At 37.2% G+C, this 25,844-nt stretch overlaps 1 protein-coding gene across 7 annotated transcripts in view; it reads left to right on the top strand.

Moving 5' to 3' along the window:
- ASAP1 (ArfGAP with SH3 domain, ankyrin repeat and PH domain 1) overlaps positions 1-25,844 on the top strand; it is a 147,061-nt gene that overhangs the window by 109,797 nt on the left and 11,420 nt on the right. For all 7 annotated transcript variants that reach the window (XM_050709265.1, XM_035556294.2, XM_035556293.2 and 4 more), the window contains 9 exons: positions 639-825; positions 1,965-2,050; positions 3,423-3,538; positions 5,637-5,704; positions 9,456-9,563; positions 10,861-11,089; positions 19,619-19,780; positions 22,544-22,610; positions 25,511-25,569. In XM_050709265.1, coding sequence (XP_050565222.1) covers positions 639-825; positions 1,965-2,050; positions 3,423-3,538; positions 5,637-5,704; positions 9,456-9,563; positions 10,861-11,089; positions 19,619-19,780; positions 22,544-22,610; positions 25,511-25,569 — 1,082 coding nt within the window. The remainder of the gene's footprint in view (positions 1-638; positions 826-1,964; positions 2,051-3,422; positions 3,539-5,636; positions 5,705-9,455; positions 9,564-10,860; positions 11,090-19,618; positions 19,781-22,543; positions 22,611-25,510; positions 25,570-25,844) is intronic.

Genomic DNA, 25,844 nt, shown 5'->3' with positions numbered 1-25,844 from the left:
CTGTGGCATTTCTTAAAAGTTAGTTTTCTGCCGTCTAGTCGCATTTTAGCTACTTGAGCTTCCCTGTAAGTTTGGACTTCTATAGAGCATGCTACTGAATCTTGAATGTTTTTCAGTTTTGTGGTACAAGCTCAAATGGTAATGCCCTTGGACTAAACTGACACTAGTTTCAGTACTGTCTTGAGGTCGTGACATGCTTTCTCTTCCTTTCCCTGGTGTAGGAGTTGAACAGAGAGCATAACACGTGGTTTTGCCAGAAGACCTTTTCATCTTTTATGCTGTTCTGTAGCTGCTTTGGTATTTTTTTCTTTAAGCTTGTTTTTCATGCTTGTATTTTTAACATGTAGGTGTGTTTCCATGAGAAATCACGTTTTAGGCTTTGTTTTTATCTTTGATATTAGTTATCAGAGTGAGAGTAACTTTCATTTTTAGCAAGAATGCAGGATACAATTGAACAAATACCGTATTTCAGGCTTGTTTGCAAGAAAAGCATACGTTACAGTAATAAATAAGTCTTCATCTGCTAGAAACTCAGAAGGGAGGAGGAAAACTGAGTTAGGCAAGGTGATTTAAAATTTAGATTGTTGACCCATTTTTCTAAAAATTTCTAAACCAAGCTCTATTTTCACACCCCACAGGACTGCACGTAAAGAATTTATCACTGCTAAGTATGTAGATCATAAGTTCTCTAGGAAGACTTGTGCATCTTCAGCAGCTAAACTGAGTGAATTACTTGAGGCTGTCAAATCCAGGGATTTACTTGCACTAATTCAAGTCTATGCAGAGGGGGTAGAGCTAATGGAGCCACTGTTAGAGCCTGGACAGGTAAGCTTATCAGGTAAACAAAGCTGAGTATTTTAAGTAAAGTATATCTGTAAAATGTCCAGTACTGGAGGCTGCTGCCTTTTTTGCTAAAAGAAAAGAAAAAATGGATGAAAATGTTTTTCTTGCTTTCCTTAATGTGATGTCCTTGGGGGGGGAGAACAGAAGACTGTGTGTATTGCCAGCAGTTAGTCTGAAGGAGTGTGAGATGCAATAGTACTATGATACACTATTCTAGGTACAGCTATAGTATGTTGAAAAGCAGAGTTCTGCAGTATGTTCCTTTTAGGAAAAGGACCAGAGAGAGAGGGTTTGGCTTACTACTAACCCAGGGTCAGCTGATGCCACAGGCAGTATTAATCTGCATTTAAAGAAGTAGCTGCTAAAGGAATACATTACTGGCTGTATACAGGTCTCTGCGTATTCTGTAGGAGGAAGCAAAAAATTTGATGCCGGCACAGCTTGTGATTAAACATTTACAGAAGTATAATTCTTTCGGCCAGGAAAAGGCTTTTTTTTTTTTTAACAAAGTTCTGAATACTTAACAATTCCTGCTGAAGTCAGTAACACTTTCTCTGAAAATCAGTCCCGTTTCACTTCAAGTATCCATGTAGAAATGTTACTCAAGAGCAACATAACCTGATTTTATAGAGGTTGTTGAGGTTATAAAGGATGCTGTGCAACCACTTGATCAGCAAATTTTTCTCTCATTACTTTTAAACTCAGATCTCAGAACATTCTCAGCAAGTTCTGTGAAAGCAGATAACTTGGCAAAGGTCAGAGCGCCTGTTGGTATGGAGAGTGTAAGTTCAGTATAGCCCCAGCACTGGAGATACCACAGGATGCTTGTCATGGAAACACTTTTGGATGCTTTTAGTTACTAACAAGTTAAATGGTTAAAGGCTTTTTGGGATTTTTGTATCCATCATCGTCCACCCAAAGGGAGGACTGGTTATGAAAAAGCTATGATCTCAGAAAGAGTGATGCCACTTCTTTTGAAGCATATAGTGTCTGTTTTTGAGATAATTTCTGGATATTTTTCTGTAGAATGACTTATTGTAAAAGAATGACTTATATTCAGGTCTGACATAAGCTTTGCAGAAAAAAATACAAAAATCTAACTTTTATTTGCATGTGTTTAGGAGCCAGGTGAAACAGCACTTCATTTAGCAGTCCGGACTGCTGACCAAACCTCTCTCCATCTGGTTGACTTCCTTGTACAAAACTGGTATGGCTTGCGCATTTTTTGTTAAATTGTGAATGAACAATACAGGCTTTCAAAACCATCCTGGCAATGCTTTGGACAGTGTTTATGACTTAATCATTAACCTTCAGTATGTTTCAAAAAAGCTTGATTTAATACCTTTGAGCTGACCTTTGTGTTCCTAGTCAGTAGAGGGGGAGCAAAGAAGAACAGAATAAAAACATGGATGGTAGTTTCTCCTTTAATCCTATTTTCATTTATGTAGAGTGAAAAGAGCATTGATTTAGAACATATGAATGAACATATTTTAGAACGTATTATGAAAATGAATAGTTCAGATAAAGTATGGATGACAAGTGACCATCCCAAATACGGGACAAACACGAACTGTGAGAGTGGAAAACAAGGATCTTTATCAGAAAATGATGAATAGAATCCAGAACACCTCTTTCAAAGTAAATCTACTAGTTCATCAACTGTTTTAAAGATAAAGTGAAGTTAAAGGAGGTGGTAACTGCTTGCTGTGTCAGATGGTGGCTTTTGCAGAAAAGTGAGAGAGTGGACAATCAGGGAAAACCCAAAAGATTCATCACAGCATGCTTGAGCTAGGGGCAGGGTGTTTGATTTCAGGAATGATTTATTTCCCCTTGAGCACAGGAAATCATACCTGCTATTTGAAATGCTTAGTGAATACTTATTTTTTCCTTCCCTTCTCTAATAGTTCATGGAGCACTGCATTTAGGCAGTGTTGGGAGGAAGTTTGGTCCTCTGGTAACAGCAGACTCAGAGTCCTTGTTTCTGGCACCATCTCTGGCACTGTGCAGATTAGCTCTGTAACCTTCAAGTCACTTGAGCTTCATTCTGCCATCACTTGTTTAAATTAAATGGAGTGTTGACTATTATAAAAGTGTTATTTAAAAAAAATAAAAAATTAAGCGACTAATATTCACTAGCCATTTGAGTCCATAATTTAATAGTTGTATTAGAAGCCAAGTTATGATTTTGAGTATTATCGAAGGATTTATTTTGGATTATTATTTAAAATTTTTATCATTTGATATGTTATTTATGTAACTTTATACTTTCTTTGGGTAACTATCATTTTGTATGTGCTTCTGTCAGCATTCTATATTTTTGTCTGAATCTCAAATGTAAGGGGACTTTTACACCATATGGGCTCGGCATTTTTCCTGCTCTTAGTGTTCAATGTGGGTAATACTGAGTGGAGTATGAATATGGACTGAGTGGAGTATGAATATGAACTTCTAGTTCATATTCGCCCAGTAAAGTATTTATGTGTGATCATAACTATTTTATTATATATAGAGATGCTAGATCTGAAATGAGTTGCATGTACTGTACTTTTCCTTATTGTTTTTTTTCCATTTGTGTTTAGTGGAAACCTGGATAAGCAAACAGCATTGGGTAATACGGTTCTACACTACTGCAGTATATATAATAAGCCTGAGTGTTTGAAATTGCTTTTGAGGGGGAAACCAACTATTGATGTAGGTAAGTTCATTGTTTAATACTAGAAAACAAAGATTTCATAAAAAATCTTTAACATTTTCAACCGCATTTAAGTCCCACTGTATTAAGTGAGCTTTTTTTTATTAAAAAAAAAAAAAAAAAACCTCTGCTGTGTATTGAAGATTTTCCCACCAACAAGCCTAAAGGAAGCATTCAGTTAAGAAATTGAACTTAGTCTTAAAAGATTAGCAACAAGAAATGTCTAATATGAAATACTAATTGATAATCCCTAGTCTTTCTTCGTTATTTCTGACACATCATGAATACTCTGGATTCTAGGTTTGTTGTTTGTATTGTAAAATTCATCTAGTACTTGTATGTTAAAGTGCTTCAAATGGCTGTTCATGTTAATTCCACTCTAGATGCATGTGGGCTTTGTGTACACAACAGCTAATTCTGTTTTTAATGTTAATGTCAGTTGGCACTGTGGCTTCACCCAGCATTCCCAAGATACCACAGTAGCTGATTAGAGAAGGAATTAGCTTCCTCAGCTGCCTTTCTTCTTCCTCTGCTTGCTGTCTTCGTGTGTAAGATACAACACTTTCTGTACCTGTATCAGTCCATTTTTCATCATGTCTTAGCAGAAGTTTTCATGAGAAATGAAATCTCTGTAAACTTTTGCTCACACTTAATATAATCCGTTTGCTACATGCTCCCCTTCCCTGCCGTACTTTGAGGTAAAAATGTATTTCGAATCTAGCTTGTTAGGCTCAGGAGCTGTGTCATCATCTCTCTATAAAACTTCTGTGTTGTGTCAGTTCTTGCTGTAGGAAGGAAGCTTTCTAAAGAGTTAGTGCAAGATGAAGAGTATGAACTTCTATTTTTCCCTTTTTCATCTCTGACATCATTTTCTTCCACTGGCCAGTCTACAAACTGTTTTAAAGCTAAGTTCATAGCTCAGTGGCAGAAGTCTTCAGTTTCTTTTGCCTTTTAGTACACGCTTAAAATATGATATTCTAATACTATGTCAAAGAACTTGCTATGACCTTTTTTAGCACATATGTCCCTGATTAATAAAATGGGGAAACTAACTGAACAAGCTTAAGTGTGTATATTGGTCATTCTGGTCACTCTCTCCTAAGCAGAGCTCAGAAGTGTCCTTACCTTTCTGGGGTCCCTCCCCTACCCCAATCCTTGAGCAATCACGTAAGAGCACCACATTTTCTTACATCTTGAAGCACAGGTTTATTCTTAATGTCTGAAAGTTTAGAATTTATGTAGTCTCTTAACCTACGTGTGTTAAGAAATACTGTGTTTTCATACTTCTGTATGCTAAACCTCTTGATTCATCTCAGATCTTTCAGTAAGGAGCCCTCTCTTCTTCCAGGGATCTTAATTCTTTCAAATTTTTATAAAACCTCCTTGAATGAATAGTCACTGAACGTGGCCTTTCGAGATGACTGCTTTTTTATTTTCTAGAATTAATGATTGGCATTCTATGTATAACATAACACACAGATGTATTTGCTTGCGAAACCTCAGTTTGATTGTTTTCAGTGCTCAGTCACCTGAAATCACCTTTCTGCCCAGGAGTTATTTTAAAATGTAAAAGATTTTACAGCCCTCATAAATACAAAATAGCTAGAAAGTTTGTGAATGATTCCTTTTCAAATATCAGCTTAGAATAAAACTTGTCTGCAAATTCAGGCTTCAAACAGCTATGCGTTAATCACTTAAAGTAAAATGAGCTTGGATCAACATATGCATTTTTCTTTTTATTTTAAAAGTTTTCTCTTTTGATCTATCTTCCCCTGTGTGCTTGCTTTTCCTGCTTAGTCATTTCAAGCTCCACTCAACTCCCTTGCCAGTAAAACTCACTTGAATAAATTTCTGTATATTCTCTGTTAAGATGGTTAGGAGGGATTTGGGAACTGTCCCAGCAGATGCTGCTGTTCAGAAATAACCTGATGATACATGAAATGTAGGAGCACTTCAAGTGGAATCTTAGAGCTGCAGCTGCTCTAGAGTAAATAATGCTCTGATAACTTTTAGAAGTTACTCTGCTAAGAATAGTGAAACTTGATGAATTGATTCTTTAAACTTCTCAAATAATTGCTCTTTCTTATTGTTGTTTTTGCAGTAAACCAAGCTGGAGAGACAGCTCTAGACACAGCAAAAAGACTGAAAGCTGTCCAATGTGAGGAACTGGTAAGAACGGGGTGGGTGGGGGAAGAGAAAAAGTTCACTTCTTTAAAGATGTGATCTACTTAAGATATACCTTTAACTGTATTTCAAACTTGGTTTCTCACAGCTGGCTGTTCAGTGATCTGAAGGCCCTACCAGAGAATTTATTTATTTATTTATTTAACTTTGCAATGCAACAATCATTTTCTTTGTAACAGTTTAGGTAAAAGAGCTTACTTCTACTGGAAATACTTAATTATCCTAATGAGCATGTTTGCAGACCTTGAATGCTGGAGGGTTAGGTATCTGAATACCAATTAAAGAATCATTCTAGGACATCAGGGCTTCATCGGCTCAAAAATTCTTCTAGATATTTTTATTGGGAGTACAAAGCAAGCCACAAAACATAAATTTGCTAAGAGCTTTCATAGAACCATAGAATGTTTTGGGACCTTAAAGATCATCTTGTTCCAACCCCCCTGCCACGGGCAAGGACACCTGCCACTGCTCCATGATCTTGCTGGGCACAAAGGTGAGACTGACTGGCCCATAGTTCCTTTTTTCTTCCTTTTTTCCCTTTTTAAAAATGGGGATTATTTTTCCCCTCTTCCAGGCAGTGGGAACTTCACCAGACTGCAGCAGCTTCGTAAATATGATGGACAGTGACTTAGCAACTTCATCCGCTATTTCCCTCAGGACCTGCGGATGTGTTTTATCAGGTCCCATGGACTTGTGCTCCTTTAGATTTCTTAGATGGTCTTGAACCCGATCTTCTACAGCGGGCGCTTCTTTATTCTCCTGGTCCCTGCCTTTGCCTTCTGGGACTTAGGCTATGTGACTAGAGCTCTTGCTAGTGAAGACAGGCAAAAAAGTCATTGAGTACCTCAGCCTTCTCTATATCCCAGGTAACAAGGTCTCCTGTTCCCTTCTGGTGACAGCCCACAATTTCCCTAGTCTGCCTTTTATCACTGATGAACCTATAGAAACCTTTCTTGTTACCCTTGATGTCCCTGGCCAAATTTAATTCTAACAGGGCTTCAGCTTTCCTATCGTGATCCCTGTCTTGGACAGCTCTGGTTCTTTGTTTCCTGTTTTTTCTAGTTTATTTGATGGAACAGACAGTTCAGAGATGCTGAGTCTTCTTACACAAAATCAAAACAACTTAAAATTAAACTTCAAATGAGAAAGAAATAACAACGTAATGAACAAAGTGAAATGTCTGGAAGTTGTGGTATCGAAAAATGTTAAACAGCAGTTTCTATGGGGCTCTGTGTCTCTACTGAATGTGAACAGAGCAAAAATTTTTTGGAATCTCCAGACTGTATGGGTGTGTTTAGAGGCAACACTCAAGAAAATTACTGGAGTTTGAGGAAATAAAAGTGTTAGATATAAAAGATTTTTTCCCAGGTATTCTTCTGAAGCAGCTAGCCAGGAATAAGGTTGCTAGATCAGAGCAACAAACTTGTTTGTTCTTCAGCCCTCTAATGTGGTTCAGACCAGCATGCGTTTAGCAGGCAAGTGAATTTAAGTATTATCAAGGGATTTAAAAGTTTAAGTAGTGTGGAAATGTCACATACAAGACAAAGCCAGAAGAATTTGCAAAACGGTAGGCTGCTTACTTGTATTTCTCAGCCCTTTTCTGCCTTGTTTTGACAATCTAAGGAGGATATTTATTTGTTCTCTGCAGCTAGTGAACTTAATACCTCTCATTTGACAATGAAAGGCTCTTGTCATGTATTAGTTATTACACAATCAAGAAAGCTTGTCCTTCACAATTCAGTCTTTTTTTTTATACTTCTGGGGATGCAAGTCCACGTTTTCCTGTGGTTTATCAGGTGGTACTCTTGCTGACATCTCAAGTACTCCCATGTCTGCTGTAAGCAGTTTCCAGTGTTTTGAGTGTTCCAGCAGCTGAAAAAACAGATCTACTCTACAACATCCAGTTGGAATGGATTTTTTTCTTTGCAATATATACTTAATAAAGTAATATCTGCCATTAATGTGAAGTAGCTGATTGTATTAAAGAAGAAACACAAAAAAATGGATTTTATCAGTGAACTTATCTAGCAAATAATTGCTTTGATTATTGTAATTGAAATTCTACAAATACCTCAGTCTGTTATAGTTAGTGTAAATGCTCTGCTTCTTTTAATTGTTTCCGTGTCTTCCATTCTTGAAGAGGAAAATTATCAGCATTTTTCTCAGAAGTAACAATGAGATGAGGGTAGAAGTGAAACAGAAATGAGTGAGCATCTTGTTTGCCATGGGCAAAAACAAAAGATGAAATATCTAAATGCTTGCAAAATAATAGATCTACTGAGCTAATTTCTGTTGCTTGGAGTCTTAACTGTGTAATTACATTAAATTTCAACTTAGTTACTTATTGATAATTACTAATACTGCATAGAGATTGTAAATACGTTCTCTTGCAAATTTTATTTAGAAAAGATCTTGTTTGGTTACAGCCTCTCCCGAATCAGTCATTACCAAGCTCTGCAAGCTGCGTGCTTGCGGCCCAGAAGGCCAAACTGTGTCCTGGGCTGCACCACCAGAGGGGTGGCCGGCAGGGTTGAGGGAGGGGATTGTTGCCCTCTGCTCTGCGCTTGTGAGGCCCCACCTGGAGCCCTGCGTCCAGGTCTGGGGCCCCCAGCACAAGGAGGATGTGGAGCTGTTAGAACTAGTCCAGAGAAAGGCCATGCAGATGATCAGAGGGCTGGAGCACCTCTCCTATGGAGACAGGCTGAAAGAACTGGGGCTGTTCAACCTGGAGAAGAGAAGGTTCTGGGGGGACCTAATTGCAGCTTTTCAGTACTTAAAGGGGGCTCATAAAAAAGACGGGGAACAACTTTTTGCTCAGTCAGATAATGATGGGACAAGGGGGAATGGTTTTAAACTAAAAGAGGGGAGATTTAGATTAGAGGTTAGGTGGAAATTCTTCACTGTAAGGGTGGTGAGGCACTGGCACAGGCTGCCCAGAGAAGCTGTGGCTGCCCCATCCCTGGAGGTGTTCAAGGCCAGGCTGGATGGGGCTTTGGGCAACCCGATCTAGTGGGTGGCATTCCCTGTCCATGGCATGGGATTGGAGCTAGATGGTCTTGAAGATCCTTTACAACCGAAGCTGTTCTATGATTCGAAGTAGCCTACATTTCAAAGCATGTGAAGGAATAAATAATGATGGGAAATCAATGAATTTACTTCTGAAGATTTATATCCTCAGTATAACCATGAACTGCATTTTTTTTTCCTGATCACTGAAGTAGCAGTAGATTTTTAAAGAATGTGAATACATTGTTTGGACTGGCAGAGTAGAGGAATTGGCCTGATCCCAGTGAGGAGAAGGTAAAGAACATTTGAATACTTAAATGAGGATAGGTACCTTCGCTGTGACTCCAACATAAGGATTGTGATTTTGGGGGGGCAGTAGTTTTAGGTACTAGAACTTATAAACAGTTTTTGCCCTTCTGTTTTGGAAAGGAAGTCTCCAGATGCATACTGCCTTTGTGCACGTATGTTTTCTCCATACTGTCTTTTCAAATGCTTGTCAAACATGACAACTTCTACACGTTTTGATAAAATCCTCCTTCTATGGATTTTAGCAGTTCTTCAGTACCTCAAATAAATGGAGGAGGTTTGTGTGATTGCCTTGTTTGAAATTTTCTTTGTAGTCTCTCTGAAATGTTAAAACTAAATATTTCCATTAATTGCTTGCTATTACAAAGATGACTTCATTGACACTGAAGGAAGAGCAAGTATTCTAATATGAATTATTTTTCAGCTTTCTCAAGCCAAGGCAGGAAAGCTAAATCCACATGTCCACGTAGAGTATGAATGGAATCTTCGGCAGGAAGAAATTGATGAAAGTGATGATGACTTAGATGATAAGGTAAACGTTAGTTACTGATACGGCTTTGTAAAAAGCTGATAGTGTTTCCATGTTGTGGAAATGAATGAAAACTTGAGACCCATTTTAACTTTTTTTTTCCCTTACAGATATTGTGGGGGTGTGGAGAGAAGATAGTTTTAAGGTCTGCTTAAAGACTGACAGAGTGCTTTTTAAATACACTTTGTCAACCTAGTTATTTTAGGCTTGAGGTTCAGAAGTTTTGTTTTGACAAGACATACAAGAGAACACAAATCAGTAAACATAGATTACTTTGTGGTCACTATTCCCTTCTGAATTCTAGGTTTTACATTTTTAGCTGAAGGAAATCCACAGCTCACATACTTATTTCTTCCATAGGTTAACAAAAAAAAAAACTAATTGTTGAATCAGTACCTATGTATTTTTTCAAAAACTGTGCTGTGCAATTTATTCCTGATTAAAAAAGAAGTAATGGAAAGACAAAACTTGAGGGCATAGGATAATTGCCATCTGAGAAGGTGTCAAAACTTAGCTTCAATGTCCTACTTTAGCAAGTGAGTTAATTACTCTGTGCTCTGTTTCTGTAGTAAATGGGGATACATCTCTCATATTTTACATGGGTGCTGTAGAAAGAAATTTCACAGATAATAAAGTTAAACACATCTGGGATTGAAAAATTCAGAAACCCAAATAATTTACATATCCTCAAGGACAGTAGAGAACAAAACAGTCATCTGTGCAAGGATCCTCAGGAGAATGACTAATGCTATACTGGAGGTAATAAACCTGCCTGAACCAGAGCTAGAATGAAGCAGATTGTGTAGCTCTGTTTGCAGCTGTTAAGAACAGTTATATACGCTTAAAAGATGAGCCATACCACTGAATGTAGTGCTGGTTCAGTAAACAAATCTCATGTGTCAGGAATGGTTATTTAATTTTAAATAGTATTAATGGGTGTTGTTGATCTTTGTGGTTAACTGTCTGGTCTGAGTAAAGTGCTATTTGAACTGACAATTACTCTTACATTCTGAAAACTACTAGGTTTTATTAGTGTATTATTTAGTATATTGTATATTTACTGCTTTAGTAATAAGTCTAACTTTATGTATTCATTTCTTGATGCTACAATCTTTAATTATCAGTTACAGAGGAAAGGATCTTTTAGGTTTGATCCTGAGAAAGAAAGGAACGTGGGGTTATTTGTATAATAAAGTTATATGTGTCTGCTAGAATATGTTCTGTTTTATTCTTTCCCGAACATATGAACTATATCTAGTATTTAGACACGTGTATAATATATTTGTCTTTCTGTTTACAGCCTAGTCCTATAAAAAAAGAGAGATCTCCAAGACCCCAAAGTTTTTGTCACTCTTCGAGTATTTCCCCCCAAGACAAAATGACTCTTCCTGGATTTAGCACTCCTAGAGACAAACAAAGACTCTCCTATGGAGCTTTTACCAATCAGATTTTTGCTTCTACAAGCACAGATTCACCCACTTCTCCAACTGCAGATGCTCCTCCTCTTCCTCCTAGAAATGCTGGCAAAGGTAAGTCTGTCCTGAAAGTGTTTGGAAGCAGTAATTTTTCCACAGTTGTCTTCCCTTTAATCAAATACATTACGATTTTTCAAGATGTAGCATAGTTTTCTTACTATGTTGATGTTTTCATATGGTTCAATGCATGTTCTCAAAATCAAAGGGGCACTTTGTGATGGATGGACTCATTCATCTTTCATTCATTCATGTGCGTTGTAATAATAAAATAATTTGCTAAATAGAAGTTGATTCATTTGATGTAGAAATTATTCTTATATTTTGGAGAAACATTTTAAACCAGTTTTATTAACAAGAATATGGGTCTTTTAGTAAAAGGTTGCTGTTTTGTAGTGCTGTAGGATGATGTGCTGTGTAGCCTCTGGCAGAGGGCAAGAAGGTTTTGTAGAATTACCCATAAAGAGGATTTGTGCTACAGGTTGTTTTTGCAATCTACATTCAGTCGAAATGGGTGAGATGCTTTTTCTCCTGTGATTAATAAGAGAGACATTTTTGGTAGTACTTGAAAGGGAAGAGAACTTTCACGAGACTTACTCTTGCAGTTGTAGTAGATAGTGGTTCTGTAACCTACCTATCTATCTAAGGAAGAAATTATTCACTCAGAGGGCGGTGAGGACACTGGCACAGGCTGCCCAGAGAATCTGTGGATGTCCCATCCCTGTGGGTGTTCAAGGCCAGGCTGGATGGGGCTTTGGGCAACCTGGTCTGGTGGGAGGTGTCCCTGCCTGTGGAAAGGTGAGTTTAGAACTGGGTGGTCTTTAAGGTCCCTTCCAACCCAAGTCGTTCTATGATTCTATCTGTAGATAAGTACTAAATTTCAAAGTTAGAGGAAATGTAGAAGGGATTGTTCAATAATTTATGCAAATCTAGCTTTAGGGAGAAAAAAAATATCTTTTTATTTTCTTAAGTTTAGGAATAACTGAATTGTGCTTCTGTAGTAGACTTATTAGAGAGAACTGGTTGTTATGAAGGCTTCAACGTAGTTTGTCTTCAGTGGTAGTGCCTCTTTTGTTAGCACTGCTGTAAATTCATACTTCTTTTCATAACTTGTAGTCAACTTTGTTCTCAGAAATAATGGTGAAAAGCTCTCACAGAAAAGTAATGGAGTAAAAAGGACAGAACAGAGTTGTTTGACATCAGATGTCAGTTTTTATACAATTCAGATGCTGGGCTTCAGAACTACTGTTCCACCATCAAACTTTGTCACATACTGGCAACTTCAGAATCCCTTGGCTCTGCTTTTTATACAGGCTTGTTTTCCATTAAAAGACAAAGCAATTTTGCCAGGGCATACTTGTTTTCACATAAGATTTCATAATCTGAACTTCTTTATATCAGTTTCATTTGGGGACTCATTTGTACTGCTTGTGACTTCACTGTGCTAAGCTTCCTGTCGGCATTACAAGTTTATAACCTTTCCTCTGCCTTCCCACCCCACTTTTTTTGCTCTCTGTCTAATGACTGCTACTGACTGAGTGGCCATTGCCAGACGCAGGATATTGGCATAGCTGTTACTTCAGTCTGACCCAGAATAACAACTTTTTTTTTGTCATTATAAAAGTTACAAGAGTTGGAATCCTGACTAATCGTGAATCTCGTTTCCTTCAGAAGGTTAAGGAGCTCGTCTTGCATATGTCTGTACTTAGTATATGTATTTAGTATGTTGTCAGCTTCAGTGGATTATAAAGAACATAATTTCTTTAGCATTATAGCTCTAATATGGATGTATTCAGAAAATTGTCTTTTTTCCAGGAAGGGGAATATTTGCCTGCATATTTCATTCCAAGTATATAATCAAGTTTCAGAAATGATAAGCATTTTCCTAGGTGTTTCTGCAAACTGTTTGCCAGATGAGTGGATCAACGCAACACTGAAGCTAAAAATCAAATGAAAGAATGACAATTCGAATTCTTTTGTGTTTTCATGTCACGGAGTATACAAAAGAAGTCCTTATTCATATTGCAACAATATAACATGATATCACAAAATAGAGACCCATTGCCTTCTAATGATAATAGTGATGTTAAATGCTACATCCAAGTGCAAAGTGCCAGATTCACAGTGTAAGTCTTGAGGGATGGGCTGGTTGGATCTATTGTTAAGTTAAAGTCACTGGTCTTCTCTGCTTCAGATATGCCAAAATTTCAGACTGTGAGTAATGCTGTTTTTTGGGGGTTGACTTCTATTGAATAACATCATAAAGTATTTAATCAGTTTTTAGAAATACCCATTAAATATCTAGATCTGCACTGTCTGTTTACAGGAATAACTTAAAGACTCAAAAGGACAGGTGAACAAAATGGTAAATACGAAGAACATTGATCTGTGTGGAAGAGTTAATTCTGGTGGTATCATTGCAGGTGCACTTGTGGTTCATTACTGGCTGTGCAACACCTTATCTACCCCCACCACCAAAAACACACGCTTCCACAAACACATTGCTTACAAGAGAAAAAAAATCAGTGTGTCTACACTTCATAAGACATCTAATGACACATCTTAATTGTATCAGACCGTTTCAAAATTTTGTTTCTAAAGGGAAAAAATAGTCCTTTAGAATTTAATCTGATGGGTTTTTGATTACTAGTAACAGAGCATATTCCTTACATCAAAGTTAAGCATACAAGTTCAATTATCAAATCTGTTTTTGTTAGGTAGCTGAAATGAACTTTTTCTTATTTGATTTTAAGGTTATAAGAAAACCTTATTGTGTTTTACTATATGGAATCTATAACTGAATTTAAACTTACCTTCTATCCCCACATGTAAACTAATATTTGTCCCTGTTCTGCTGCGAGGCACCAGCAGATATCATGGGACACTGCTAGGGCATGGAGACAGTCTGTAGGGGGTGGATAGCTGGAGAGATCCGTGTTCTAGAAAGGAGAGGTTTTGAAAGTTTCATAATGTCTTATATCCTTTGGGATATACAGATGATAAATCTTTCCAAAACATGTTGTATATTTAAACAAAACCACCTCCCTTTAGCTCTCTGTAAGCTGGCTTCATTCGCCGGTGAAGTTCATTGGTAGCAAGGTTCCATGGTGTTTGGTGAGGTATCACAGTGGAGTGGAAGCCATCAAGTCTGAACTTTGTGTTGGGGAAAGAAGGTAAGTTTAAAGCAATTTCTGTAATGCACACCACTCTTGCCCATGTTTTTTAGTGGATATGATGTCTAAAAAATAGTTTGATTCATCACTAAAATTGTACGGATGGAAGTAAAATTGTTGGAGTATGTGTATATGGGGATTTTTTTTAAGTTTATCCATACATCATTGTAATGTAAGTCCGGATTTTCTAGTTTGATAACTCTTTAAAAAAAAATCATAAAACTAATGGAGCCAAGATTATTTGTCTTTGGATTTATTTACATTCACAAAGCAGAGAGACAGAATGATTGTTTTCGCCGCTCCGTAGGCGTTTGCTGTCAGTGTTGAAGTGAAGGCTCCTGCAGCAGCAGCAGCAGAACAGATGTGCCTGCGTATCAGCTGTACCTGTGCAAAGGAGGATAAGTGAGCCTTAACTGATAATGAATATTGGCTAAGCCAATGTACTCTACACCAAAGCAGCTCATTTATGGATACATCTTACTTTTCACGCTTTCTGCTATGGATTTAATTAATCTTAAGAGAATAAAGAATGTAGAATGAGTACAGTAGCTACATAAGCCACCATGGTTATGCCTTTTCCAGTAGTTGGTTTAACCTTATTCAGGTTCAGCTTAGTTGTCTTGACAGTCAAGTCTTTGATCAGTAACTCTTTGAAAATCATATTTTTCATTAAACTTTCCAGCTTACGTCTGCATTATGTCTTCAAGTAGGTGCATGAATCAGCACAATAGCTAAATAAACACTTGCAGAACCTTAATTGCAAATCCAAAGCGAGGGCAACATTAATAGTTTTGTAGAAGGGTTAGGCAACCTAAGCCAGGTTTCCTTAATTTTAAACGAAAGTTAATTGGTCTTTAGTGGTCCTCCCTGTTTCTCTTGTGTGGAGTAAATACGGAGATCAGGGATCAATTTCATGTCAAGAAGTTTGGATCTTGAAATTTGCAAGCTTTGAAGCAGTTTACACTCTCTTGGAGGTCTAATACAGGTACATCAAACCAGAGGACACCTCTGTGGTTCCAGCCCACATGCAACTGCAGATACCATGTCAGATAATCTGCTGCTTTTCTTGATCAAACTCTGTTTCTAAACAAATGAAGTCATTTGCATTTAGTAGTGACTTCTGCAAGTTGCCTGACTGCATTGCTCATAAGATTAGAAATCTTCCGAAGCCCAGTAAATTACTTTGTTCGTGTACCAGCATTATTGTGTACCTTCAGTGATTTTTTCTGTCACTGGTGTCTGTATTAGGGTGCTGCTACCTGCAAAGTCAACATGCAGGTCTCTGTTTTCGTTTTGTTAGACTAAGCAAATCTAATACTTATTTTGTTTTCTAGTAGAGTATTTTAATATCTTAATTTTAATTTTCTAATAGAGTAATTTAATTTGTTCAAGTTGTTCGTTCATTATACTAGCCCTTCTCTATACCTTTCTATTTAAATAAACCTTCTGGATTACAAGTGACTGGGAAGTGTAATGACAGTTTCTTTGTCTAGAATTGTAACATTATCCATTGTATTGTTATATTTAATCTTTCTTAAAGAAATAATCTTACTTCAACTTTTGAGGTCATTCAGTTTCTTCTGTTTCTTTTGAGTGCTGTCAAGATTCTACAGTTCTCTTGCATATAAAGACTTAACCAAAATACACAACACGTTTACAAAAATATGTATTAAAAAAAAAAAAGTCAAATAATAGTTGTCCCAGTCCAATTTTGCATTTTTTTAGTACCATAAAGGAAGGGTGGGCTAACTGACAAGTGTTGGTTTTCTTCTAGTTATATTTGTGCAGCAACCCAAACTACATAGTTTAATATAAATTTTGGCACTTTTTTTTTTTTTAACAGGATGGGTTCTAGCATTGGTTTTGGAATGTTCTTCAGATGCTAATATTGAATCAGTTTGTATTTCTAGCTTTCTTGTTTGCAGCTACTGGGATCGATTTCTTTAATTATGGTCTAAAGTAAGGTAAAGTTGAGAAGGCTATTAGTTATATCTATGCAAAAAGTGTCAATCATTAGAACTTGAAAAATAAAAATACCAACATTTGTTAATGAAAATACAATTTTTAATATAAACTTAATTTCCTTTTCAGTACCTGTTCTACCATTAACTGGAATACTGGTTCTTCCATATCTCTCATTAAGTGGTAAAAAAATGCATAGAAATGTGAGGTTTTTACACTATAAACCCACCATTTCTTAAGTGGATGGTAACAGCTTTGCATGTTTTCACCAGTACACGAATTAATAGATAATATACTAACGGCACAAAAGCTGAAGTGCAGTGCACTATGAATTGCAGACTTCTTTCCAGTTATTTCCTGTAGTACAGTATTTAAGATTATATGGTCTGTTCACACGTGAATCTGGTTCTTGTAATGGATAAAAGTCATAAAAGTTGCCAATAGCTTGTACTTTGTTCTGTAACTGCCCAGCTCACTGAAGGGGAGAGCCCAATGGAAGCAAAATTAAAGGTCAAGAGGGTTCTTTATTTTTTTGGCCTTTGGGAGGAAGATGTTTTTTGTGAAACGTGAAATTCACAATTATGTGAGAAAACATCGTTATGATGACTGTGGAGAAGAAATGGTTGGCTTACTTGCTGCCTGGCTAGAATCACAAAATACCTTTGATCTAGAAAAGCAACTGCTCTGATTATTACTTACACAGGGCTAATTTTAAAAAGTAACTTTTTTTTTGAGATTTTCTTTATGTAATATGAAATATTTTATGTTACAAACAATACAGTATCAGATGTCTTTATTATTCCATCAGCTGTTTCCACAAACTGATTTAGATCTGAGAACATTTCCCATGTTTGCTTTATGCAAAACATCGTGTGACTTTGTACCTTTTTCTGAAAGGACATTTGAAGTTTTCCTTTGTTTACTGTTTATTTGAAAGTAAGTGGTGTTTCAACCGTCTAATCATTAGTGTATGACTTCTAAGTTATTATTTCTAAGTTATTATTCACACCTGTGAAATTAATATAGGAACATACGCTAGGAGTCTGAAAACATAAGCTGTCCTTTTTTTAATAGCTTACACATTTTCCTGTAATTGCTGTATACCGTGTGAACTCTTTAAAGCTACGAGGGGAGGATGTTTTTAAGCTTTGATGTCTGGAGACATATTACTAGTGCAAAGTGTAAAATATTTCTTTATAAACATAGTGAAAAAGCTTTTAATCCTACTAAATGTTACTGTTACAGTGAAAAATTATTCATTTTGTTGGCAATAAGTACGAAGTTTATTTCAATTCCGATGGTTTTTATTGTAATAAATAACTGTGCAAAGCAACCGCAATGCATTTCCTCCACTTTTTCTCTCTCTTTAAGCAAAGTTTGCACTATTTGTAGTTTGCAGCAGGGAGGGGGAAGGACTAGCACTGAGCGGTGAGGCTGTAGTGTAGTTCCCACCATAGGACACCAGGTGGTGGCATGCTGGAATCGATGGATTACTAGCCAGTGCCACTTGCAGACATTTTGAAAGTATGTAACTGCTTGTCAAATTTCAGCACAGTATTTTTATTTATGTGAGAAACATTTAAATACATGCTTTAAATTAGTTTGCATTCTTAAATAATTTAAGGTCAGAGAAAAAAATAAAAAGAGCATACAAATTGGAGAACAATCTTACAAATTTGCATTTACATTTGCTGCTTGTCAGTTAATTGTTTTGGGAACTTGGGAGTAAATTAAATAGAGAGGAACAACTGTGAAATCATAGAATCATAGAATAGCCCAGTTGGATGTATAATTTGACTCAAAAGAGTAAGTAATAAAAAGCCAGGTCCAAAATACCTGCTGGGGTTGTGGTTGAGAGATTCTGCTGAGCAGTGAAAGGCCTTGAATCTGGAAGAGAAGAAAGAGGATCATTAGGGGCAGTCTTGTTCACCTTTTCTTTGAGGTTAAGAAGAAAGAGGGAGGTCACCAGCTGAAAATACTTAGCAAACATGCACATGTTTATGGGGTAATTGAAGCTACTTTTTACAATGTTCAGTATTTCACCTAATGAAGAATAATCTTTGCTAAAATTTTAATAATTTTATAATACATATTTGGGAAGGAATGCAGACTTCAATATGTTTTCTGTCTACCTACAGAGATTAGGCAAATCTTTTTAAAGATGCAAATCCAGTTCTGTGTGCAGGGTAAGGGTATGTGCTGATGAACAAAATGGAAGTCTTGACTCAAATGCTGTTCAGATAAGCGGTGTTTTCAGAAATAAGCTGATTTTATAGCGCTAAAAACATGCGATGACAGTCGTGAAATTTCAGATATAAATAAACTTGGCTTTTAAGGCTATCTGGTCAGTCTTTGCATTTATCCACAGTCTGTGATAACAAAGCTCTCTTGCATGCAGAACTTACTGCAAGATCGTGACTGCAGGGAAATGTTATTAGTTGAGAAGATTAAAAAACAAATGAACTTCAAGCTAATCTAAACTAATGTAGAACTAAATTAGATAAGTGTCGCAAATAATTTGTTTAGGCAGTAATGACAGCTGACTTGAGCAGTTGTCTCCTCACTGCATGCTTGTGCCCTGCACTGCCTGCTTCCTTCAGTTCCTTGTTAAAGACGTTTTGAAGGTGAATGGTAGAGTTGAATAGGGAAAACTCTCGTCTTCCCCTGCGGTTACTTTTTCTTTTAAGTTGTATCTGTTCCTGTGTCATGTAGAATATACTGTGTTGAATATTAGTTGTGCCAACATTGATCTGGGGGAAATTCAGGGTTTAGGTGACTGTATAAAGTGCTCTAAGCAAATGTAACTATCTAATCTCAACCTGATAAAAAGGTCTTTCTGATATATATTTTATATATACAGCATATAAAAGTTTGCATTGCTCTAAGAATGTGTATAAGAAAGAAAAAAAAAATGGGAAATAACTATAGAAAACAAATATTGGTTTATTTCAAAATGCAAAGCAAAGAAAATTTGAAGATACATTTCTCTACCCTTCCTCCCCCCTTCAATTTATCACAGAGTTGGTATAGCATGCCCTAGAGAGAGGAGGTAAAAACCAACAAAAAAAAAACCAAACTACCCACGCAATAGAACATCTAGGATGCTATTTGTTCTGATACGAGTAAATAGTAAGTGAAACCCCAATTGCTAGATGTTACTTTAAGATCTTTTTTAAACAATACCTAAAATTAGAAATCCTGGAGCGATTAATCCTGTATTTTCAAACAGAAGTATGCGTGTTGTTTTATTGTCAAGTTGCTTATCTTCCCAAGCTAACCTGGTTACAAATGCGGTGAATGTGTCGTTTAATCCAAACGGTGTTTTGGCATGGCTCATCTTTTGATTTTAGTCCTTTGCTGCACTTCACTGTGGTCTGACTGTGATTTTTTTCGGTGCTGCTTTGCTGTTTATGCACATGTATTTGTAAGAAGGTTGTTTGTTATCTTGCAGGCCCACCTTCAACCCTCCCTCTAAGCACTCAAACCTCTAGTGGCAGCTCCACTCTTTCCAAGAAGAGACCACCTCCCCCACCCCCAGGACACAAAAGAACCCTCTCTGACCCACCAAGCCCACTACCTCATGGACCCCAGAATAAGGGCCCAATTCCTTGGGGTGAGTTTTGAACTGCAAAACAAAAAGGGCAGGGGAAAACCTTTGTGCTGGATGATACATGATCTTTGGTTTCTTTCACCTGGTGCTTGCTTTCCAATGATTGCAGCTGTATGTAATGTCAGCTCAAATAAATCAAGAGTTCTGTCTTCGGGCACTGTAGCTTCCAGGCTTCTGTATCTGAGTCTCACTTGAGAAAATTGAAAATATTCCACGCTTCCTTAGGGCCCAGCTCGGTCTCCTCTGCTGCCTCCCTCTCTTTACCCTTAGCTTCCCAGGCTGCTTCACCCCATCCCTCTCACCTGCTGCATCTTCTCTGCACCTGTTTGCTCACCCCTGCTGCTGCCCTGACCAGCTAATTGGTCTGGGTGGATCTCAGTTTTGGGGCAGATGCCCCCCGGTGGGTCTGTGCAGTTCACCTGATTCCTAGAACAGCTCATTGCCTGGGGCTCTGTGTCACGTCTCTCCTGTACAGTGTTCATGCCTAACGGGTGGGATGTGTTGTCTTATGTTTTCAGATTTTGTGATGTTGTCTGTATGCGAACACTGATAGGTTTGCGTCCTTCTACCAGCTGTTTTTTTAACAGGATACCTTTCTGACACAGGCTTTTTAGAAATTATTTTCCATTCTACTCAAATTCTTCCTCTCTGCAATAAATGTTGCTCTATGCCATCAACTTCTCCCTGTAGCTATCAATCTTAAGCCTATGTAATTTTCTATAATTTTAGTCTTGCTGGCAGGATTTCCATAAATCCATAAACTTTTGAGCTGGAATCTAATACTTATATAAGGGGGTCATCCATACGCTACTCGTATCTTAGGAGTGTCCTCTTTCTATTCGCATGTAAACACAAAATTAATATCATAAAAGCACTTTTTCTTCCCCCAGCAAATTGAGTTACATGTGTTAAATCCTGTAGTGCTCACGTGTAGAATATTATCTGACTTAATCTAGGATTTAATATGAAGTGAAATACGGAGTCCAATGAAAAGTGAAGCCTTTTTCTCAAGGAGCACAAAATGGCAATCTTTTTGATTATCTACTTTTTCAGACATCTGGGATACAGAAAAATTTTTCCTACAGTAGTCTGCTACTATTGCAGAGGCAGTAAAGACATTGGAAGAGCTTGGACTTTAAAGATTTTTATTTTTTTTTTAATTTTTAAGTCCAAATCAACTCCTAGAATACCATACACTAGAATATTACATAATGTAACACTAGCAGAATGAAAGGGGTGGTGGGAGCCAATGCTGAGTTAGTGCCAACTTTTCTTTAAAAATACCAGGTAACCGTTGAAGGAAACCAAAATTCAGGAAGGTGCAAGAGTGGAGTTGAACTTTTTAGTAGTGGAACATTGCTTCTTCTGTCTCTTTTCTGCCTGTGCTATGTAGACTAAATTTCAGTGGATGGAAAAGGAGCATTTTCTCCTCCTTTTCTTAGCTGAGAACTGCACAAAACTTATTTCAAAGTCCATTTGGATTTGAAGCAAGTATTAAGTTTTGTGTTTATAAAAGAGGAAGGCCCTTGTAGATACGAGCCTTTGTGGCTTTGATGTAAGAATGTTGTAAGATGCTCACTGCTTTCTCTTTCAGAAGCTCCTTTTCTGTGTTGCTATATTTCTTGTAATTTTGCATTTCAGCTTTTGTTGAGTCTGTACGTTAACTGAGGCTTCAAGCAGAACAATCCTTAGCTTATGTCTAAGCAAATTAAGTTACTATTTGCATATGTTCCAGAAATGTCTTTTAGGTGATGCTGGATTTCCATAGCAACCATGAGATATTTTTGTTTTCCATAGGATCTGTATGTGAAAGGCTTAGTTTGTTTTTAGTCTGAAAAATGTTTTGTACTTCTCCATTTTTTATATAAACAAAAATTTTTAGGGAGGCTCAGCCTTCTCTGCTGTTTCATTTAGACTTCCATGCACTAAGAATGGTGTCTAGCAAGGTATGTCATTCTTTTGCATAGGAAGTATTTTGCATTCTCGGATCATTAAATGCCACTCTAGTAAATTTTGTCTCTGAAATAGATGTAATGCTTTTGAAGTTGGCTTTAAGACTGTTGAGATGTGCTGTAACAGAAGAGAGAAGGGGGGAACGAAAAAGGCACTAAAACGAAGTAGTTGGATGATGACTAATGAAAGAAAAGCTTTCTGTTGAAGGAGCTGAGAAGCACTTCGGTTTGGGTTTTGCTACCTTTTGATATAATTGAATATACCCAGGATCTTGTCTTTACCAAGAGTTAACGCTCAGTTTATGGTAACAAGGCTTAAAGAATAGCCTTTGATGATTTAATGACTCTGTGCTATAAAATACCAATCCTTAGAAAGTTGATATTTTGTGAATAAAATCAAATTTGTGTTGATTTTTATAATGGTTTGCCTTATAATTCAGAACATAAACATCTGCCATAAATATATTTGGATACTGGCCTGCAGTATCTCCTTTTCAGAGAAAATTGAAACACAATATTCAAAGCAAATGCCTTACAGCATCAACTCAGCAATGTAATTCAGTCTTCTCTTGACAGGAGATGTGAGCTAGCAGTGAATTCTGAAATGTGTTATATGAAAGGTCAGATTGGATTATTGAGGTCCCTGTAGCTTTTTCAGTTGCTAAATTGTTAGCAAAGACTGATCTTTAAAATCTTCAGACGTTGTATAGAGCATACTTGAAAGGCTGTGGACTTTGCTTTAAGTTGCACCCTCTGCTGATCATATTTCAGTTATCCTAATGTTCATTTTTGTAATTGTTTTTTTTCGCCTCAGGTAATGATTTGGGCCCACCTTCAACTAAGGCTGCAAATAAGTTTGAGGGGATGTCTCAGCAGTCAAGGTAAACATCTCTATATGAAAGGGAAGATGAAAACTTACCTAATCTGTGAATTAGGGGGAAAAAAAAAAGTTGTTCATATGAAGTAAAATCCTAGCTATGTTTCTTCATTAGTTTTCTGCCTGCATTACTTCCATACAAATACTTTGGCTTCATCGAGCCTCCTACGCTTTGTTCATGGCTGTCCATACACAATTCACCCTTTGAACAGGATGGACAGAACAACTTGTACCAGAATATCTGCCTGTTGCTCCTTCAGAAGCGAGGCCTGAGCTAGGGAATGTTGGCTCAGATTGCAGTCCAGCGGGACATAAGTTTTATTTTCATGTCTTCTGGCATTTCATGTTACCTACTTTAATGTGAGGTCTCATGCCTGTAGCTGCGGAAAAACAAAGCATTTCACAGTGTTACTCTTGATGTAGGTAGACATAGAAGTTAGCTCTGTAGCGGAGAGGAGTCGTTTCAGTCCTCCGGGTTAACTGTCTTCCTTTCTGCCAGGCTTACATGCTGACACACAAGTCTGTAGGAACACAAACTGTTAATCTGGCCACTAGTTAAAAGTGTCTTTGTCAATAGCTGGACTAGTAAGGATAGCCACATAGTCCTGTCACCATTTGTTACTTCATCTGTGTTGCAATTCCAGAGTCCTTAGGTTCAAAGCATGGTAGTGGTAATAAACACGTGCCTCAAGCAGGATGATGGAGTCCTTCTCTGGCCACAGATGTGTGTGATCAGGGCATGGAGATAGATGTGTAACATCATGCAAATCACAGGAGATGTGCAGATGGAGCTTCTGGACATCCTCAGTCTGTGATCTGCCTTGCCTGGACAGGCTGTGGATGTGTTCTTGGTAGCGCAGCTGACTTGCTGTGTTTGCTGAATGCATCCAGGTGTCATTTGTTATTCAAAGAAAAAGTGGTGATGTTTTGCATCACAAAAAGCTGGTGCCATACTTGATATGTGTAAGGTGAGGGTAAAAGCATGAGACAGTGCTTGATGGTATTAGTCAAAGGCCTAAATTATTATATTCTGAAGGTTGAGTTTGGCTCTTACAGTTTTATGTCATGATGTATTTTAGCTTTTAAAGCTAGGAAATTAAACTTTAGTGTTCCATTGCACTCATTTTCAAAAGTTACCCTCAGAGACGAGTAGTACTGGGATCAAGGCTGCTGATGCAGCAGAAGACTCTGCTTTGTTGAATGTATTCTGACGAGCTCATCACCCCCCTCCCTTGTTTGAGTAATTATTCTGAAATGATACTGATTTTTATTTATTGATCGATTTTTTTCATGCCTTGGCTCTCTTTTGTAATATTTTTTTGGGAAGGAAGTTGGAATCAACCTAAACACATCATGAAGAGGCAGATCTAGCTATTACCTCACCATCTGTGCTTAAAGATCCTCCAGATGTGAAGCAGTGGAGTTACCTTAGCAAAACGTTCAGAAAGCTGGAGTCCAAAGGCACAAACCTCATCAGAATTGTAACTTCACGAAAGCAGAACAACCTGTCAGATTATTTTCCCTTTTACGGCAGGGTTTAGCTGGTGCCAAGCCAGATGGTAGTTTAGGATTAAATTGAGTTAAGGAAGCAAGTATTTTATAAGATTGCTTGTTTGAGGAAACAGGTGTCACTGTTGTGTTTGGATCAGGGGTGAAACATTTTCAACAAATAGCTTATTTCCTTAAAGATCAGAGTTCATTTTAATGCATTGTTTGTTTTAAAATGAAATAAAAAAGAAGGTCTTCTGGGGAGCCTCTTCCTAATTGAGTACAGAAAGCAAAAGGAATCACAACCATTTATTTATACATACTTGTAACTGATATTTTCAAAGCCTCATAGGGTTCAGTGTCCTAAGACAGTGTAGTATGTCTCAAGGAGAGCTACCTGTGACATAGGTAGACCTGGCTGCTGACAGCAAGTTATGGAAGTATCATTCAGTGTCTGTGATTGATATGTAAATTGACCACATGAAAAATGAAAATTCCAATCTGTTAGTCAAGATGTGGTGGTCTTATAAACATCATCTTTGTGTTTCTTATTCTCCGGTGTAAGAATAGTTCTAAAAAACATATAAGTATGTGCACAGATTTGTGTAATTCTTTTCCAGTCCTTTTCTATAAAAATGAGTAAGGTATGTTTTTGTTGGAAGGACTGTGATTCTTTTTTGTTGAAGTTTATAATAATTTTTGCCATCAGAAGCCATGCTTGCGAATTTGAGCCCCGCTGTTGTTAACTCTGGGGGGAAAAAAAAGGTCCAGAGCAGAAAGAAAGCATAGATGGAAAGTTTTAATGATATGCAACCAGCTCAGATTTTTGTACTGTAATTAAAATACTCCCAACTGTTCTGCTTGTATTGTTGCTTACCATTATGAGTAGCTAACACGGCTGTAACAGAAGTTGACAACGTAGGATGTTGCTTTCCCTCACCTACCAGTACTTGAGTAGCAGAAACACTGTGTGCAGTTACACTCGTGCAAGGCATAGACTCGGTCCTGGAAAACTTCAAACCGCTGACATAAAGGACAGACGATATTTTGAATGAGTCAATAGAGTTATTTTAATATTGAAAGACTGAAGTTTCTTTAAAGTTCAGGATCTCCCCACTGAGCTGGACGTTCAGCTTTATCCATTTTCAGAGTACATTTTTGCACATTTTGTTTATAGAATAAATCTGCCCTGTAGCATCAGAGCTGAGTGGTGTTTGTGTGTCCCTTCCTCTGTTTAAAAAAGCAGTCCATTCTTAACAGCACTTTGAGTTTTGGGGTTGTTGCACAGAGAAGATGACAAATTGGTTATACAAAAAAAAAGATTTTTCTAAATTATGGTTGTGTAGAGGAAAAAAATAGGATAGAAGAAGTACACTTTATAACAATGGCACTAATAATTCACATCTGTTGATTTAGCACTGGGACTGCAAAGACTGCACTTGGCCCTAGAGTTCTTCCCAAACTACCTCAGAAAGGTAAGAGGTTTTTTTTTGTGGGTATTCGCATAATTCTCTCTTAAATGTGTGTGAGAGTACGTGCTTGTTTTAAATATATTGGTCTTTTCAGCAAAAGTTTTATTCCTAAAACACCACAAACCATGGAACTTTATCAAAACTGAAAAGGTTTTGGAGATTGGGAATGTTTTTATTAAACTAAAATTTAGTTAGATCTATAAAACGTAGTGAAAGAAGGAAAAAAATAAAATCAAAATAATAGAAGCTGAAAGAGACTTCAGGAGGTCATCTGGTCC

Source organism: Cygnus atratus, chromosome 2, assembly GCF_013377495.2.
Source record: "Cygnus atratus isolate AKBS03 ecotype Queensland, Australia chromosome 2, CAtr_DNAZoo_HiC_assembly, whole genome shotgun sequence".
Taxonomy (NCBI): Eukaryota; Metazoa; Chordata; class Aves; order Anseriformes; family Anatidae; genus Cygnus; species Cygnus atratus.
This window is presented reverse-complemented; position numbering and strand designations above follow the sequence as displayed.